The sequence below is a fragment of the Toxorhynchites rutilus genome, chromosome 1, assembly GCF_029784135.1.
Source record: "Toxorhynchites rutilus septentrionalis strain SRP chromosome 1, ASM2978413v1, whole genome shotgun sequence".
NCBI classification, from domain to species: Eukaryota; Metazoa; Arthropoda; class Insecta; order Diptera; family Culicidae; genus Toxorhynchites; species Toxorhynchites rutilus.
This window is the reverse complement of record NC_073744.1, coordinates 70,148,000-70,167,841: the sequence shown is the minus strand read 5'-3', so window position 1 is coordinate 70,167,841 and position 19,842 is coordinate 70,148,000. Positions and strand designations below refer to the sequence as shown.

At 36.8% G+C, this 19,842-nt stretch overlaps 1 protein-coding gene across 1 annotated transcript in view; it reads right to left on the bottom strand.

Moving 5' to 3' along the window:
• Positions 1-19,842, bottom strand: part of LOC129773940 (hemicentin-1) — a 569,029-nt gene that overhangs the window by 484,623 nt on the left and 64,564 nt on the right. Inside the window, exon 2 of the mRNA XM_055777641.1 lies at positions 6,935-7,896. Within this exon, the coding sequence (XP_055633616.1) occupies positions 6,935-7,019 (85 nt within the window). The 5' untranslated portion in view covers positions 7,020-7,896. The remainder of the gene's footprint in view (positions 1-6,934; positions 7,897-19,842) is intronic.

Here is a 19,842-nt window from a genome sequence, read left to right as displayed (position 1 = left end):
TCTACCGACTCGACTATATCAATTCATTCTTCCCAGTCAAATTGTCCTCATTGCATTTTGAAGTGACTTCCCCCAAAACGAATTCGTTCCTCTCTCTCTTTCCCATGTATCTTTATGCATGCATCGATGTTTGAGTTCACCGTGGTTTGACAAACGCTACAAATGAGCTAGATTTTTGTATATCTTACACGAAAATTACTCACACGTATAAAATAGCGTGCTGTGTGTGCGCTATTTTGCACGCCTAATACTTTCTAATAATAACCTTTATAGCATACTTGATAAATGTCTACGTTCGTTGATTTGAGTTCACGATGGGTAGAAGATAAACCGTACATTGATGGGGTAACTACTTTTTTTGCATCAGGAATCAAGTTTTCGTTCCTCTTTATATGGACGTGAAAATAAGATTGTGTACGCGGGTATGAATTAGTATCAGGGGGAAATTGAAATGTGGATTGAAGTCAGTTGAATGAAGAGGCAGATTTGTATTCATTAATCGAGTCAGTTAAAATAACCACTGACTGGACTAGTTCACCAGTCATCCTCGCTAGTCAACACTAGTCAATTCATTTTCTAGTCAAGTCATTTTTTTGTTGGCGGTGACTGCCGAAGCAGCTCTAGTCGAAGCGGAGCTACTGGGATTAGAGTTGGTCTCCATTTTTCACCGTCGAAGATTTCGGGCCCTGATTGGGCATGCCGCTTTAAAGGGAGACCCCGGTCTGGAAAATCGAAAAAAATGATTTTTTTGTTTTTTGCATTTTTTAGAAGCTTATGCCCTCAGTTATCCTAAAAGGATTTTTCGATATTTGATTTCGTTGGAAAGTTACAGCCAAAAGTATGAAGTCACCTCAAGGGATATAGTATTGCTGTTCAAATTTTAAAACGCGTTTTTCTCGAAACCATGTTATTTCAACTGGTGGTATCGATATCTCAGGATCTTCTCGACCGATTTGGCTGAATTTTTTTTATCAGCATGTAAAAATGAATTATCTAAGGCGTTACATAGCCGTTTATCGATATTTCATTTTTCAGATTTTTGAAAAATCGCTATTTAGAGATTTTTCAAGAAAAATATTTTTAACAAAAATGGCTCCCGTTTTGGCAATTTTTTGAATTTTTAAAAACCCCTATGTAACGCTTTAGGTACTGTTCTAAAGTTTCAAAATATCCATTGGAATTTGTTCTACGACACCTCGTTGCATCAGAACTAATACCACCTGCAAGGTACCGATTTTCAGACAGCATTTACGCATCTAGTCAACAGCGTCATTATCATTATTCGTCCCCTCAAAAAAAGCAATGAGAGGTTTACAGAAGAACACTTTCTTATAAAATGCTCAGTTTTTAAAGATGCTAAAAGAAAATTTCAGGTTGGAGACAGTATCAGAACCACTCTGACAAGAGATGACACCGAGGAAGCCCGAACCATAAAACTCCTATAGGACACAGGTTTATTCATCCAAATATAAATTATATACTACCGGGGTCTCGAACTGTCATAGGAACATTTTCATGTCGATCGATTCAGTAGTTTCCGAGTCCATAAGAATCAGTCAGACAAACAGACAGACAGACAGAAATTCATTTATATATATATATATATATATATATATATATATATATATATATATATATATATATATATATATATATATATATATATATATATATATATATATATATATATATATATATATATATATATATATATATATATATATATAGATTTGTCATCAGAACGATCGTGAGTTCAAGTCAGAGCCCTCAAAAAAATTGACCATTTTTGTGTTGTTATAGAATAACTACGGCCACACAACCATCATCAGCGATGAAGGTCGAAATGAAGATCGATTCATCCATTCAACTGATCTGCTCTGCAAGAAACCACGAGTTGATGTGCTATTAATAACCCGAATAATCATGGACAAAGGAAAACGAAAAGTTTGGGTAGCAGTGTTGAAATTGTTCGAAAGAATACAAAATAACTGATAATCCTTTGAATGTGCTTGGGGAAACTAAGGTGATTTTTTAGATCCTCAAAAATCTAATTAGCATCTTCAAATGTCACGCTACCAACGCAGAAAAAATTGAATAAATTATTCATTTCAGTTGAAAAACTAATTCATGAGTAACGATGTGCATTAGAGTACCAATGAAAATGGTTATCTAAAATTTACGAACGGGAGACTTCCTAAAAAATGTTAATTCCCACTAAAAAAAATACACTAAACAAAATTTCAGCTCAACCGGACTTTATTTCCTAGTATCGCAAAGACGTCAAAGTTTAAGTTTTTCAAAAACAAGGCGATGAATATCTTTTTTCTTGGGTCTTAAAACATTTCCCCTCCCCCCAGAGGACGCAAGACAATTTATGGCTACTACAACACTGCAATATACATTAATTTAGTGCAAATCATAGTTATTCTACGTTTATCGAGAGACATACCGGATTATCCGGAGTGAAACAAATTAACATTCCGAATAATCGAGTCCGACCTGTATATGAAAAATTAGTTTAAATAATAATAGGAAGAAAACAACTGAATGTGGTGAAACACATCTCCTTACAAACTAATAGCATCCAGTTAACTGGTATTAAACTCACTCCATCCTAATATGCTCCACGATACATAAAAAACGCCTACCCAATATAAATCTCTCGTTACGTTTCGTAACGTAAGCCAAATTCAATTAGGTTCTCGATGGCAGGGGTGTGTACCGAGAGCAAACATCTGCCAAGCCGGATCAGCACAACACGAATTGATTTCCCCGTACCAAATGATGAGGTTCTGTTGAACCACCAGCATCCGCATTGGGACCCAGAACTTGCTCTGGGTACACATTCCAATCAACAGAGTAATCAACAGAGAGGGAATGGTGTTTTCGCATAAGGATACCGCCGATCACGCAGTGGGAAACACTCATTTGAGCTGCCGTCCGCTAAACATTCGAACTCAATGATCTGGAAAAGGTGCGAGTCATCGTATAATCGCACTCCGCGGCGCTCCCTGCACGCGAGCACACGAACGAGAAAGCGAGGTAAGGGTAAATTTATTCAGTGCTAAGTATTTGTAGCCCACTAATTTCTTTTATGTCTACGCGCAATTCTTCTGGTTGGAATTGGAAAAGTGGAAAGCAGCACTCGCATACCGTTCCACGTGAAAAGCGCAAGCAAAACTAGTAGAAGCAACTCTGGCAGCTGACACTCTACTATTGAAAGTCATTTTTCTACCCTCTGCCAGAGCGAATGGTGAAACTACTTACCAACGGAAGGGTTTATTTGAGAAGGAATGAGAAAGTTTTCCTCTTTGCATTGTGATTGGAGTTTTTGGACAACTTCCGCGCTACCTTTGCTTTCCTTAATGAAAATGACCTCATTATCGGAATAAGGTGTACATCAAAAAACTTCTGCGGTAAAATGTTGCAGCGATTTCCGAAAGTCAATTGTCAAACCCCGGCAGCCCGTTGGGAGAGTTTATAGTGCACCCGATTCAGCCACCTCCAGTCGTAATTAGTCTCAGCTCCACGAGTAAATGCGCCTCAGCAAACATTGCATTTTATAAGGCAAACTATGATAATGTCAATGGTAATATCCACCCCCTCGCTGGCGTTGGAATAGTTCCGTGAGGAGGTGCATAAAACGCTACAGCCATAATTGCTCGACTGTTCCGTTTGCTCAAACTCAAACACTCACCAAGAACCCGTTTATTAAACATCAATTTTAATTGCAATTAGCTTCTCATAAAGTGCGGACAGTGGGAGCAGCGGAAATAAGTCCTGGGATTGAGCTGTGTCGGCTGCAGAACTTTTAGGTTGACTACTGGCATCCAGCGGGGTCCCCTGGTTCGTTATCGGGCTATCTGTTGTTTCGATATCTAGTACAAAATGTAGCCACTGGTGATGGAAATGAATTAGTTAGATAAACTTTTCCAATTTGATGGTTGTTTTGGGGATTCTTAATTGGCGAACTGCGATAACGTTTCCGTTCTTTCTGAATGAATTGAATGCCAGCGTGACGCGACTACGTAGAAAATCAGTTACGTATGTCTTTATATTCTTCAGATGAATATTTTTTAAAAGATATGTAGTCTTTATTGAAAAAATAATCGTAGCGGGTGATCTTTACCTGGTTCTCATTAATAATTTGTGAAGATCATTGACCATGGATTTTTAAACATGGAACGAACGCTCAAACGAGAAACCACAAAACAACAAATTGCCTTTTCTCAAGGGAGTTTAGAATATTCTCCAAATTAGCCACTATCGAAGCTAGAAACGAATGATCTGAGAAAGTTTAAAGCTTAGTTCAATATGACTACTAGTAGGGGAAGTAGGGGTAAGACGGACATGTTTCCAAAACTTGAATGCAGTTTCTTACATTTTATCTCTGGTCGTTTGTCTGCTCTCAGCCACTACAGCAAGAAACCATGCTAATCTTACATTTTACTAGTGAACCTGTTCATGAATCAATACGGTTCTCCTATGAGTAATAAATAACGGTACTTAGTATCAAACAAAGTAGTCACCCATACAAGACAACGCACAGTGCGTTGTATGCATAGGAATGTGGGATAAAAATCAACAGAATTTAGCCTTTAGTGTGATGGCAAAGATGGTTCAGATCAGAATTCAGTATCAGAACTACTGTTTGCATAAATGTCTCACACTGTTTCAATAATCGCATACGTATATAAAAGCAGTTAAGTTAAGTTAAGTTAATATATATATAGTTATACCGGTTATCGATACTAGGGATAATTGGGATGAAATCGATATCATATCAAATTGGCTGATATCATTGATTATGTAGGGGCCGATACGAGAAGGATTTGCAGTATTTTTAGCGCAAAACACCCTATTCATCGTTTACTTAGTTGAACAAAATTAAAGTTACAATACTTATAACAAGCCATTCCTGGTAATACACATAGCACATTGTAAAATGATGATTTTCTAACCTTTTCAGCATGGAAAGAATACATGAGACCGGGAAATTTGAAGATAAATTCTGATTTTTCTAGAAAATTTGAACGAATTTCATACAAAAAAAAATACAACCTCATTTTACTCGCTGCGCCATCTGGTTGTACATCTAACGTAAACTCGTCAATTGATCACTGCACCAGAAAAGAACAATCCTTCTACTTCCCACTCCTATGACCAACCCGTCGAGTCTCTTGTTTTCGTCACTCCAAGCAGTGACCAAATCCAAGAGCTCACAAAGGAAATTTCCACTGGCAACTCAAAAGATGGGCAATCTCCTCAGCTAGAGAAGAATGAAAATGGTGAAACTACAATGAGTTCGGAGAGTGTTTTTAAACACCCATCCAGTGTTCCCAATTCAAGCAGTATCTCGATGGAAATTCCAGATAGTGAAAGTCGTCACTCGTCTCGTGAGTAGGTGAAAACCAGAGGACGCAATAAAAAACCAAAACTAACTCTCAAGAAAAAAAACCACCAAGAACCAATATCCTAAACAAGCTTCCTTTTATTAACTCCGAGTAGACCACGGGTATTTGGTCCCCAACTCGAAAGTATGAGGGTGAATGGCAACGTTGGGTTAGAAAAAGAAAAAATTATGACAGCTGGATGGCATGGTGGATAGAATACTACATTGATCATTGATCATACTACAGTTCTCGGAATCACCACCATGTGGCGCTCTCAGTCACCCGTTTTTATTTTGATTTTTATCTGTAGGTTGACACATCTGTCATTGACATTCTATAAAATTTGTAGTGTGTGTGTTTTACATTTCTAAAAGTCTAAAAGTTTCATCTGTTATTGTGCGTGTCTCGATTTTGTACAATTTGCAAAATGGAATTGAATTTACAACAACGAGTTCGTATTAAATTTTTCGTTAAAAACGGATTCAATGGTGCGACAACATTGCAAATATTTCGGCATCGATTCTGTGGAAAAAAAATCGTTTATCATTGACACGAACGTTTCAGAAGTAGGTGAGAATCCGTGATGAGAGAAGTGGTAGACTATTGACATTGAAAAGCGACGAAAACATCAACAAAATCAAAGAATGGATGTCCGTAGACCGCAAATTGACCATTAGAGAGATGACAGAAGAGTTGGACATTGCTTTTGGATCCGTTCAAAACATTTTGGTGAATGATTTGTGTCTCAGACGTGTCGCTGCAAAGCTGGTGCCGAAATGATTTTCAAGGCCAAATCTAACCCAACATTCATCAAGCAGATCATTACCGAAACGTGGATTTATGAGTTCCTAATTCCTGAATTAAAAAGTGTGTGTGTATACGTAAACTTTGTTCTAGATGACAATAATGTTTTCACAGTAGAAGCACTCGATATTAATCTAAGTTGTTATTGTCATTAGATGTATAACTAAGCGAGTTCCAAGTAAACGTTTTTTATTACAAAAAAGCAGAATAAATGGACAGACCCTCAACTATTCTGCTTTTGGATCCAGTCATCTTCTAGACAGTCCACCTTTGGCAATTTGATTTCCATTTAGAGATGCAGGGAATTTCATAGGAATAGATTAAACAGACTTGTCACAGTCCATCTCACTCCCTGGCAACTGTCCGTTTCACCCCACCAGTACAATTATTTCAATAATGTAAATTTTCCACTCACAAATGAATTCACTTTTCCGTACATACATCGCTTCTCTGTTAACTTACAACCCGAAATATAAGCAATGACATAGCGTTTGGCGAAATTGACGTCATAAAACTTTAACATCTGAATAGAAGTCAACTTATTGCGAATAGAATTTTGAAATGAAACTACTCAAAATGCTCAATATCGAAGCCACAAAAACACGTCAGTATGCATTCGCCTGAGAATCATCACACTTGTTCGGTGGCGCTTCCTACATCCCTAATACCCCCTAATGCGTATTAAAACATTTCCTGTCACCATATGAAGGCACTGCGGAAAATTCTCTGCTACTTACCATCTTTCACACTTGTTGCAAGTTGTACCAGAGCCGCTAGCAAGAGGCAGCCGAGCTGGAGGGGAAACGTAACCAAAGTCGCCATCCCGCCTTCCGCTGAAAAAAATCCCCTTTCCGTTGTAACTCGTCACGCTGGAACCCTTGGTCGGTCCTGACTGGGTATCCGTTAACAACTTTTTCCACACTTTTCCACCGAGGGTCCTTTCGCAACTTGCAGATGTTACATTAGGTTCAGCCCCAAACAATCGCAAAACTTTGATGTTCAGGGGCCAGAAGCTTAGCAGATTAACATAACCGACTTTCCTCACACACTCTCTCACGCTTTTTTTTTTGCAACACCAATTCAAAAATTTCAAACGTTACTCCACTTTAGACGGCAGCTTCTATTTTACAACGCTTCTTCGAAACTTCTTTACGTTCACTTCTGATACGATTTCATTCGGTCTAGGCTCAAACAGTCGCTCTGCGAAGACACCCCGGATATTCTCCACGCGTTCACTTTTTCACACTTTTAATACTTTTACTTTGTTTTACAACAGGTGATTAAACTTTCACCTTTCTTCCTTTTTCGCCGGAAAATAAATGTCCGTCTATCCTGCCGCTCCGGTAACTTTTTCCATCATCTCTCGCTCCGTTTTTTTCCACACCATGGCGAAGGACACGCCAACAGTAAAACGGATTATATTATTATAAATTATTCCAATAATACCATCACTTGCAATTTTGAATTTTTGTTTGCCAAGTTGCTTCTTGTATTGTTTTATACTTCCGTTTTAATCCTGCTTCCCGGCTTAAGGGTCCGAAACTTGAGGGGAGCAACTCGACCCCAATCCACTACCGGATGCGGCCGCTCGTCGCCACCTACCGAAGCTAGCGGGCGTCATTTGCATCTTTCTCCGGGGGTGGAATCCTTGCAGTCCGGCCGGGACATCGGTGGAAAAGTTTCCCATAATACGTAACACCTGTAAATTGATAAACGAAAAAAAACACGGTGTTGAAAAATTTGGTACGATGGTATGACGGCGAAGCTAAGTATCATCTCGTGACCGGCTCGTTTTGTCGGGAACGGATTTGCCCGGGTCAGGATGTGGCTGGCAAAAAAAATATAGGAGATACACGGCGCACAAGGTGTGTAGGTGTCCACCTGAATGGTGGTTCTTGTAAGCTGTGCCCGTCGAGGATGCAGACTCGAAGATTTGGATCAGTGGCATCGAAAGAATCATAAGAGCGTAACGTTTACATGTGCCACAATAGAGTACCATCTGGTGTGAAAATGTGTGGTTCGATAATACCTGTATATAAATAAATATATATATATATATATATATATATATATATATATATATATATATATATATATATATATATATATATATATATATATATATATATATATATATTTTGACGTAGGACTACGTCTAATAGGAATATATAGGGGGTAGAAACAAATTCTAAACACTGAACATGAAAGATTCCGAACGCTTATAACCCGACCATTTCTCAATTAGTCACAAATCGACACACATTACATTAGTCACATCAATTGATAAGAAATAATTCTACACATCTTTCTATCTCTTATGGCTTTTTAAATATATAGCATTCTTGCATAACTCACTAGAAAAAGTTACTACTGTTAGTATGTCAATCCCGAGAATTTACACACAAAATGTTACGAGTTCAACATTACTAATTTCTCAAATAAAACATAGAAAGATTGTTTTTTCTGTATTATAGTGATTTTCAACACTCTTGGCTGGTTCGTTACGTTACTTCCATTTCGGAAGAATGTCGGGATTGAGAATTGATCTCGCGACCTTTAGCGTGAGAGGTACGGATGTTACCACTAAGCCAGATCGCCTTCACTCGAAAAGGTTGTTGTTAGAAACATTATTTTCTGTAGATGTGCCTTTCTCGCGATGTATGGATCACTATTGATATTTTTTTATTTGAAAAAAAATCTTCTTGAGAAAATTCAAAAAATTTTGGTTTTGAAAATATTTTTTACTAGCTGACCCAGCAAACTTCGTCCCGCCCAAAATTTGTTTTTTGTTATCAATACCTTCAAACATTCACAAAACTCATCATTATAATATCAGATTATTTTTAGACACAATTCTCATTCAAGATTTTTCAACCACTTGCAAATAACATGACCTGACTAAAGGATCGTCTCCTATGTTTCAAACAAACCGGGCAATCGGTGTAACACAGGTTTACTTGTGAGAGACCGCCGCTTCCGACGGCGGATCGGCGGCCTACTCGGATTGCGTCACCTCGGCGGCTTGGTGCCGCCTCGATTGCTTATCCTCGGTAAATGGAGACTTCGCCCCCATTACATTGATCTCAAAATAAATTTCATCACGAAATAATAAACTCATCATAAAAATTGCGCTGCGGCGGCAAATACGTAGGTACCATTTTTTCTTATCTATTCTTTTCACATTTTCATTAAAAAATGTTATGTTAAAGTTACCTGTTTAATTTTCGGAATATTTCATAACCCATGCTCAATTCTGAATGATCTCTTGGTCTTAAAGAGCAATACGGAAAGGAAAGAAGACAGCATGTCAATTGTGCCTACACTAATTTCTAAAAATGACACAGCGGAGTCTTCAACATCTTTTTCGAATTCCTCATTACAATTTCTTAGTTTACTTCGTAACTTCCTAACAGCAGATTCGATAAAACTCATAAACTGATTTGTCGGAATTTTTCATTCTTATTTCGGGTAAACATTCCATTCGGGTAAATGTCGCATTCGGGTAAATGTCGCATTCGGGTAAACGTTGCATTCGGGTTAATGTCCATTCGGGTATATGTTGCATTCGGGTATTTGTTACATTCGGGTGAATGTCATTCGGGTATGCGTTACATTCGGGTAAATGCGCTTCGGATAAACGTGTTTCGGGTGAATGGGACACAATCGTTCCATACAGCTTTCCATACAGTTCTTAGCATATAACACCTCGGATTCGACAACGAATTATTCCACATACTCAGCATTTACTCATACCGTTGATGTAAGTCACTCCACCATCTTTATGCGATTGATCGTGATTTCGGTAAATCATGTTGCTAAAATTACCAACATTGCAGATTGCCTTTACAAATTCAATGAATTGAAAAAACACGAACCTGCTGTTCTTACCATAACCATAATATTCAGGAAAAAATACTATCAAAGACTCGCAACAAATCCAGAGCACCTTTTCCAGACATTTAACTAAATTTCTTCCAAATATTTTTGATTTTATCCGATAACAACGGACACTACCGACGGAGACGTATTGACTATTATCGAAAATGTAAATACTAACGCTACAGATAGAGCAACCTGGTGATTACGTCTAGCTATGTGAACAAATGTTCATTGAAACGATTGATTGTCCGCATAAATAGACGCAAGCGTTTTCCAAATGAAAAAACATATGTTTTAATCCGCAAAATCTCCTAGGCCCCAGTTTTGCCGATAATATCCTTTAACTGGACAGATTATTTCATTGGAAATTTGTATAGTGTTACGTTTTCCCAACACGAATGGTGTTGGTGATTACGTTTCCTATGCAAACATGGGCAGTATGGGTGAAAACGTAGTTTTTTTTTCAGGACATTCTTTGTAATTTCGACATTTTTCTGTAACTTCGAAATTTCTTCATACGAAATTGAATAGTTCTTTAAGATGTTGATATGTTTAGTTTTATGAAATTAAATCCACGATTTTGTTAATCATCAAATTCATAAAAATAAAAAAATGCAAAAAAAAATGTTCATTGTCACACAATTTTCGCTGCCCTACTATCATAATTGGAAATGTTCTATGTTCCGAGTTTTGGTTTCACAACTCTATGTTCACATGTTTACATTCTGTAAAATGTTGTAGTCATCGAAACATTTTTTATAACGGAATTCAGAAATTGTCTCAAAACAGCACGTTCAATCCTCGATACATTATGAAGAAAAATCATAAATATAGAAAAAACACGTATCTACACATTTTAAAGCAGTACTATGTCTCAAAACTTAATATAATAAATCCAAAATTTCAAATTACTAAAAAAAAACTGTACCGCACAACGCTCTGAAATTCTTGTAAAAATCACATATCTAAAACAGATACATTTTCCATAATAAGGTGATAAGGTTTGGGGGCACTTTTAACGAACACACACATGAACACAATACAATTATAGATTTTAGGAAAATAAAAAACTATTAGAAAATAAACAAAATAGAAAAAAAAGTTTTTTGAAAAAAAAATATAGGATATTTTTGTATCGCGTGGTCCTCTTAATTTCCTGAAAAAAAACACAAATATGAAAAAAAAACTTACGAGCATATATAAATAGAAAATGAACCAGTACTGAGTCTCAAAATTCTAAAAATAAATCAAAATTTAAATTTTTGTTTTGTATCGCGCAATACTGTTGAAGTTCTGAAAAAATCACAAAATTCTAAAAAAATGCGTTAAAAACGCATTTAAATACACATTGGAGTAGCACTGAACCTCTAAATCCCTAAAAAAATCAATATTTTATGATTTTTTCATACTTCTATTTTTGATGAAAAAAATTTTCAATATATATTTTCGATACACCATAGTAATGCAGTTTCAAAATTTTTATCTAGAACCTATCGAAAATGACGAGCAAAAAATTGAAAAGTACGTTTTTTACCATAGATCCTATGGTGAACCTCATAGGGGTTCAAAAAATTTTCAAAATTTCTTATTTGGTACCCTATACAATATGTTCCATAGAGCGGAAGATTTTGTTTGAGGGTATTTTTTACTTCCTTATCCAGCCAGGCCCTTTCTGAGATTGGAACATCGTAATGCAACCGATTCGTAATGCAACCGTTCTTTCATTTCAGTACTGGGGTCTCCGTTTAAAATTTCGAAAACGGGTGCATGGTTTCTAGAGTTAATACATTTTACTAGCTGAACGAAGTGATATGATATTCATTTCATTCGAAGGACAAAAAATGTACGAGTGTTGATAGTTACTTATTGACCCAGAATTTCGTTTCAATGGCTCAAAAGATTGCTTTGATAGCACACTATTTAAATCACAAAAACCTACAAATATGGGTACCTGCTTGAAATTTTTTTCAATCATAATTGGTCAGCGGTTATTGGATGTCGTCGGCTGCACGAATCAAGTAATGACACGCAGAAGCAATGCCGAAAGGAAGTATTAAACGCGTTGGTTTCCATACCGTTGGGTGGGGAGTGCTTGTATATGACTGAATCACACGTTAGCATTGTTGATTTTATGCTTTATCAAAGGTAAACAATGCAAACCCATCAGTCAATTTCGGGGCCACCAAAACATTCTAATAAAGTGTTTTTTTTTTGTTAAATTTGGAAAAAATCGATACATTCTAAAATAATATCCGGAGTTTAAAGTAAGAGGCGATTAAATGATTGTTGTTGAGCTCTGTCTGCGACGACCCAAATTTGTTCAAGAGGGTCATAACTGGGTTTATGGTTATGACATGGAAACCAAAGCTCAATCATCCCAATGGAAGCGTAACAAGGGGATATTCAAAAGCCGCGATATTTTACCTCGCATACTAAATTTCTCATACATTATCATGACATTGACATTAACATCACTGATAGTTAAAAAAAAATCCTCTGAAATCTAAAGAATGTTGAACTATTATAATCTACAACTGATCTTACGAAAATTGGTGGATTATTGTATTAAAAAAAACTATCAAATTCTGCCAGCCAGCTTAAATACTAGTAGGGTAGGGCGGGGTTAGTTGGTCATAGGGGTAAGTTGTTCAGTGACGATATCTTGGAATGTGAGCGTCGAAAAAATTAGGGATCTATGGATGAAAAATAGTGAATTGCTGATACAAACAAATAAGCAAATTGAAGAAACTTTTTATTAAGTAGGTTAAAAAATACGGACATGGTTCCGATTTTGCCAAAAATCATTCACGGTTTGCGCATTATAAAGTGTGTTCTAAAACTGGTTAATAACCATGAAAAAAAATAGCTCAAACGTAAAACAAAGGTTTATTGTACGTATTAGCTTTGAGTGTTAATGGAAATCACCTTTAAAATTATTTTTATTTAATTTTCATAAATATTCTTTTTCGTATATAGAGGGGCTAGTTGGTCACACAAATTGATCACTTGAGAGCAACGCATATAACACATTCAGGTATGCCGTGTTTCATTACGCAAACTTTAAACAAATAAAGAAAGCGTATGTTTTACTGCTAAACCCAGTGTATTTGAAACGAGACAACCACCACACAAACCACTTGCAATATAATTGTCATATTTATATTTTTTGCTGTAAAATTTTCATTAAGGGGGTATTCTAGTCTAGAAATCTGAAAAAATCGAAATTTTTTTTTACCATATTTCTGTAGTTTAGGCATTCAAGAATATACTCTAGAAAGGACTTATCGAAAATCCTATTATTTACCTAGTTAGAGCCATCTTAGTGATGTGGTATCTAACCTGTTACGGCCATCACAATGAACTTCAAACGCGTTTCTCTCGGAACTATTTTTTTTATAACTGGCGTACACGATATCTCAAGTTCTACTGAACCGATTTATGTCAAATTTATATGAAAATAATCTGCATCCATCTCTCTATCGCATGAACCAATAAAAAATTATAACTTTTTAATTTTACTATTTTTTATTATAAAAAACTACTATTTACTATTATAAAAAAACGTTTTAAACAGCATTTTTGTTTTCAAACGGCCGCCATTTTGTTAAAACCCATGTTTTTGACTTGTCCGAGGTTCATGCCATAGCGACATCTTTACTGATTCAGAATCTGTTCGATTTTTTTGTTTCAGATAACCAGAAGGACTGGAATCGTGTACGCCATGGCACAACTTTTTTTTGAACACCCTCACTTCACCAGCATGTAACTATTCTAATTATGAATATTTTTTTTCCGTCCTATTTTTGTTTTATTGTTGAAAGATAGATAAACGAATAATGATATAATGGATAGTAAAAATATTCTTTGTTTTATTTTTACGGAGTTCGAAAAAACGTCCGAAATTCGTGTCTCTACACTAGAATACCCCCTTAAATATAATAAAGGCTCCCATTGAATATCAGAACTCACAATAATGCATTGAGTAATGTAGCATACATGTAGGCTATTTCTATATATTAGGCTGTCAAAAACAGTCCTGCGGTATTTTTTTTAAATTTTCATTTGTTCATAAAATTAGTTACAATCATCTGTTTTAAGTCAAATATGCGCCGTTTTGTTCGATGACTTGTTCCCAACGAGATGCCAACTTCATAATACCCCTGTTATAGAAGCTCGCTTACTAATTGACAAAAAACTCGGATAGTCAATTTTCACAGGCCTCTTTTGTGGCTAACTTCTGACTACCTAGCTCGTTCGCCATGGACAAAAACAGGTAGTAGTCACTTGGTGCAAGGTCCGAACTATACGGCGGATGCAAAAGAACCTTCCATCCGAGCTCCCGGAGCTTCTGGCGCGTTACCAAAGAAGTGTGTGGCCTGGCGTTGTCCTGATGGAAGACAATGCGGCCTCTGTTTATCAAAGATGGCCTCTTCTTCATGAGTGCTACCTTCAAGCGGTCCAGTTGCTGGCAGTACAGGTCCGAATTGAGCGTTTGGCCATAGGTAAGCAGCTCATAATAGATTATTCCTTGACAATCCCACCAAACACACAGCAGAACCTTCCTGGCCGTTAATGAGGGCTTGGCCACCGTCTGAGCCGCTTCGGCTTCGACCACGACCGTTTGCGCTTCACGTTGTCGTAAGTGACCCACTTTTCATCGCCAGTCACCATCCGCTTCCGAAACGGGTCGATTTTGTTGCGATTCAGCAGCGATTCACATGCGTCGATACGGCCAAAGATGTTTTTTTGCGTCAACGTGTGTGGCACCCATACATCGAGCTTCTTTGTGAATCCAAGCTTCTTCAAATGGTTAATAACGGTTTGATGACTTATTCCCAGCTCTTGGCCGATGCTACGGCTGCTACTATGCCGGTCTTTCTCGGCTAATTCAGCGATTTTGTCGCAATTTTCGACGACAGGCCATCCGGAGCGTGGCGCATCTTCGACGACCTCTAAACCAGAACGAAAACGTTGAAACCATCGTTGTGCGGTGGAAATGGAAACTGTATCGGGTTCATAAACTGCACAAATTTTATTGGCAGCTTGAGATGCATTTTTGCCTTTGTCATAGTAGTACTGTAAAATATGTCGGATTTTCTCTTTATTTTGCTCCATATTTGCGACACTATAACTCACGAACGACTTAACCAAACAAAACACTATAGCGCGCAAAAATACCTTTTCAACAAGCTATAGTATGACTCGATACAATGAACCGCAGGACTTTTTTGACAGCCTAATACTTTGGGGCGAACGGTACAAATGTCATCAAAACAAATGCAAGCAAGAATGCAGCCGGTTGTGCGTCGCTGGGATGCCAGTTGGTTTTTTTTCAAAAGTCTCGACATGATGCGAGAAAATGTGTTCACCATAATATCGGAGGAAAGTTCTTCGCACAAAAACGGAACTTTGATAACTCTATTTGTTTATGTCAGCTTTGAAATTTTGGTTATAACTCATACCATATCCATGAAACTAATTGTAGAGATGGTATGTAACCAGAAAACCTTCGATTTGTGAAGTGGTCGTTTGAAAGATCTAGGTTAATATATTGTATAATAGGGCCAAAATAATAGAAATTCAATGTCACAATCATTCGAATTCTCGAGCGCAAATGAACCAATGTCTTCTAGAGACAATATGTTTTCAGACCGCTTCGTTCGCTGACACTAAAGCCCTACTTTTTTGACGATATTTCCGACCAATAGTTAAAATTTCATCGAAATAATATCTTTTAAAAATCCACGTACACTATCATACTGAAATGTCTTCACATATTTCATAATGTCTTCACAAAATCAAATGTCTTCAAAATGAAGACATGCCTTCAAACCTGGCATCTTTGGTTCGTCACAAAGTGGAAGAGAGACGAATTCGCTAGAAAAGATTGTCTGACTAATTTTCAACGATGATAATTTGAAATGTTCAATAATTTGTTTTTTTTACCCGCTACATGATATTAGTTAACTGTTTTTGTTTTGATTTAATCAATTAATTTATAATGAAGGAAACTTCTAATGGAAAAACGCATATTATTTGCTCAAAAATAACATGCCTATTATTGACCAATTTACCCCTTGTGTGGGGTTAGTTGGTCAATTTATTATTAACGTTAAATAAAAGAGGAATGTCAAATAATTGATTCTCTGGTTATTTTTCATTGAAAGGGTAAAAGGTAAGCTTCATTGTGGTACATAACATTCTAACGCAAAACTTCGTACTACAAATTATAACCAAATTTATTCAAAAATGACCAACTAGCCCCGCCCTACCCTATTCTGTCAACAAATCCGTCAGGTGTTTTTCCTTTTCAATAGTATAAATATACACCAAAATGTTAATTTCAAATATCCATGTTTATTGAAAACCAAACGATCTTAATCTCGAACAAGCCTTGCCAATTTGTTTCTCCAATTATCAATCAATTGCTCTAAAAACACATTGAAATGGGTCTTACTGCCGTTATCCGGCAATTTGTACCCATGTTTCCTGCTTAAAAACAAACAAAGTAGAGAGAACGCTTTCGCGTGCGCGGCGAAGATTAATTGAATGTCAATTCGGAATGGAGCAATTTTAGTCACGACGCCGAGCGTCGAATCGTTGAATCTTGACAACGTAATGACTTTACTGCCACTCAAATAATGCCCCAAGATGGTTGTTTTCTTTTGCTCAAAATCCAATTGGTGACGTATTGCGCGCGATTCCATTCGCAATAAGTCATCCCATTTATTGCGAATATTTCCTCTTACCAAGAGCACTTAACGAATTCGTTCCATTCAGAAGAGAAGCAGTACAATTGGAACAGCAAAATGTAATGAAATAAAGTTAAAAGCTTTCTTTTTTCGTTCGTTCGTTCTCTGCCGCCCCACTCCCTGGCAACTTATATTGGGATTGTGTGGGAGGGTGCGTCAGCGGGCCGAAATGTTTCATTTCTTTTGTTTTAGGTTATTTTGTTCTATTCGCGGGCGTTATGTTTTCTGATGAAATCGTACTCTCGAGCAGGATTTGCGGCGTGTGATCCTCCGAAACGAGCGCCTTCCGCTGGTTGTTTGCCACATCGTAGTGTTTGTGTTTCATTCTAGTGATTATTTTTGTTGTTGTTGTTATTTTCAAATGGAAACAATAAACTGTTTTTCACTGAATTCAACCATATACCTGGAAGCGAACCGAAACCTCACAACCGGAGGCTCTTCGCCGAGAAACCGTGTCACAGCGAGAGACGGTGAAAGACAGAAAGTTTCCCCCCCAGATGTTTAATTTTCCGGTAGGATAATTTTAACTTTCTTTTTTTTTTGCTTCAGCTTGTCCTTGCCAGCATCGCTAATGCCGTCCTCGAAGTGCAACAAGATGGGAGACAGAGACATTTTGAAAGTAACTGAAGCAGCGTACGTTATTAAATTTGTATTATTGTGGGTTGTTTCCTCGCGATATGGCTTCTGGAGTTCGATTGCTTTGAGCAGCTAAGTGATTCTTGGAACCCTTCATGTGGGGAATGTTACGGATCGGTCTTGTCTGTTTACGATTAATAAATTAGCAGAGCGACGTCTGACTTTCCCTTTTGAGTGGTTATCTTCATAGTATAAATGTTATAGCTGTGGAATTTCGGTTGACCCACGCATAAGCAGTTCTACGTACATCCTCGAAAAGTTTTATTGATTTCACTTACATGATATAAAGGAGTTTATTGGTCAACTTGTCTTATCGAAAATCCACAATCACTGTACTAATAATAACCGTTTTTCTAATAAACGTCGAAAAAACATGAAATAATATGATTGAAATTTTGCATAGCACACACCTTTGGCATGTTTGAATTATTGTGTGAAATTTTCTGTACGCATTCCAATCGCAAGTAATCGCTCGAATGTTTAACCGATTGTCACCGTGAAAGTGATACGCCTTATTCATACCATAAAAGTAAAACAGAAAAATATTTCTTCTCTGTTTCTTTTTTTAATCATGAAATTATTTTATGAAATAAAATTTGCTACGAACGAATTTTCAATGATTGGCATACCAATCGAATAATAAATTCTGTGAGATTAATATTATATGCTCATTATCATAAATCCCCTAATCAGTGAATGATTTGAATTTACGAAAAAATAGGTAGCAATCTCATTTTCCCACACATTTGCATTTTTTTCCTTTCTACCCACGTAGTCAAAAATGGACAAGTAATGCAGTAACGAGGCACGATATTCGTATAACACTACCATTACGATGCTGAAAATTCCTATCTCACTACAGCCAGCGAGCAGCATCTGTTCGTTCAGACTGGTAACTATCTTTAAAAGATGATAACGTGTTAAATTACAGATACTTTAGAATGAACAAAATAATTAATCTCAATAACTTTAAAGTTATATAAACTACCTTATTGAAGACAACGAGGGAGTCGGTTGTACAGTACTGGCAATAACATAGAATACACTGCTCAAAAATTTTCCTCTTTGCTCGTGAATCGTTTGTTTTACATAAGTTCTTACATAAGTTACGATGTCAGTTATCACCATAAATATTGTTTTTGGACTGCAGTACAAGATTTGTACTTTAGTTGTGCCAGATTTGATCATATTTGTGAACAAAAGAAAAATGTTGTAAAAACGGTCATTTTGAATGTTTTTTCGTATTTTGATTTCTATTGAACAGTTTTCGTATTCAGCTGGTGATGGCGTGTCATTACTGATATCAATGATATTTCTATACGCTTTCGGTATTCAAATTCCATCATTCTCTAAAGTCAGATTGAGTTTGTTGATTCTGAATACGGTTCTGCGAGAAGTATTTCCTTGCTGATTATGAAAGTCGAAATTTCTGTGCAGAAGCTAATATTCAAGGACCGCCAAGATGGCGCATCCTTTCGGAACATAGCGACCAAGTACAACGTGAGCATTGGTGCGATTCAGAAGCTTTGGTACCGTTAGCGACCGGGTGTGACATGGACGCAAATGCTTGACAACGGACCGGGATGATGCCAGAATCGTTAGAGAAGTGCGGAAAACACCAACGGCTACACTCTGTCCAACTTCTATAAGACCAGGTGATGATTTTGGTGCTTTGTGTTATTGTAAACAAACAATGCTACAATTTATATTCTAGTGTGTATGTATTGGTGACAACTATACACTGCATGATTTTTACATGTGTGTGTGCAAGCGCTGAGCGCAAACGAATTCTACTAGTGTCAAGTTTCTATAAGACCAGTTACATTTTCCTTTGTTTTAGTTGTTTTGATCAATAAATCTGGAAAATACCGAAAGGAAAAGTGCTTACGGAGAGACGAGAAAGACACATCGATGCATTTTACCAAGAAAATGTTGGTATCATAGAAATTGCTCCGTTCAGCAGAATTTGGTGAATAGTATCCCAACACGAATTTTATTAGTCGAAATGGCAAGGTTGCCAATTATTGACATGTAAATCAACCGTTCCTTTTTAATTTTTCATTGATAATACTTATGAATTTTTAAGTGGTCTTATAGGAACTGGACAGCTGAAATTATCATATTTAAGCACAATGTATAAACAAACAACTCTTTTGAACGAAATTGACATTAAATATACTTTATTATAAGCATGCAACAATGTATGAATGTATCTTGTTAAAATTCTAACTGTTTGTGTTGCAACGAAATACAATCAGGGTGGTCTTATAGAAGTTGGACAGAGGGTACAAGCAGGACTATGAAAGAAAGCTTATCATTGAACATTAGGGTGGCAATGGATGTATGAGAAAAATGTTGCCAAAAACCGACCATGTACA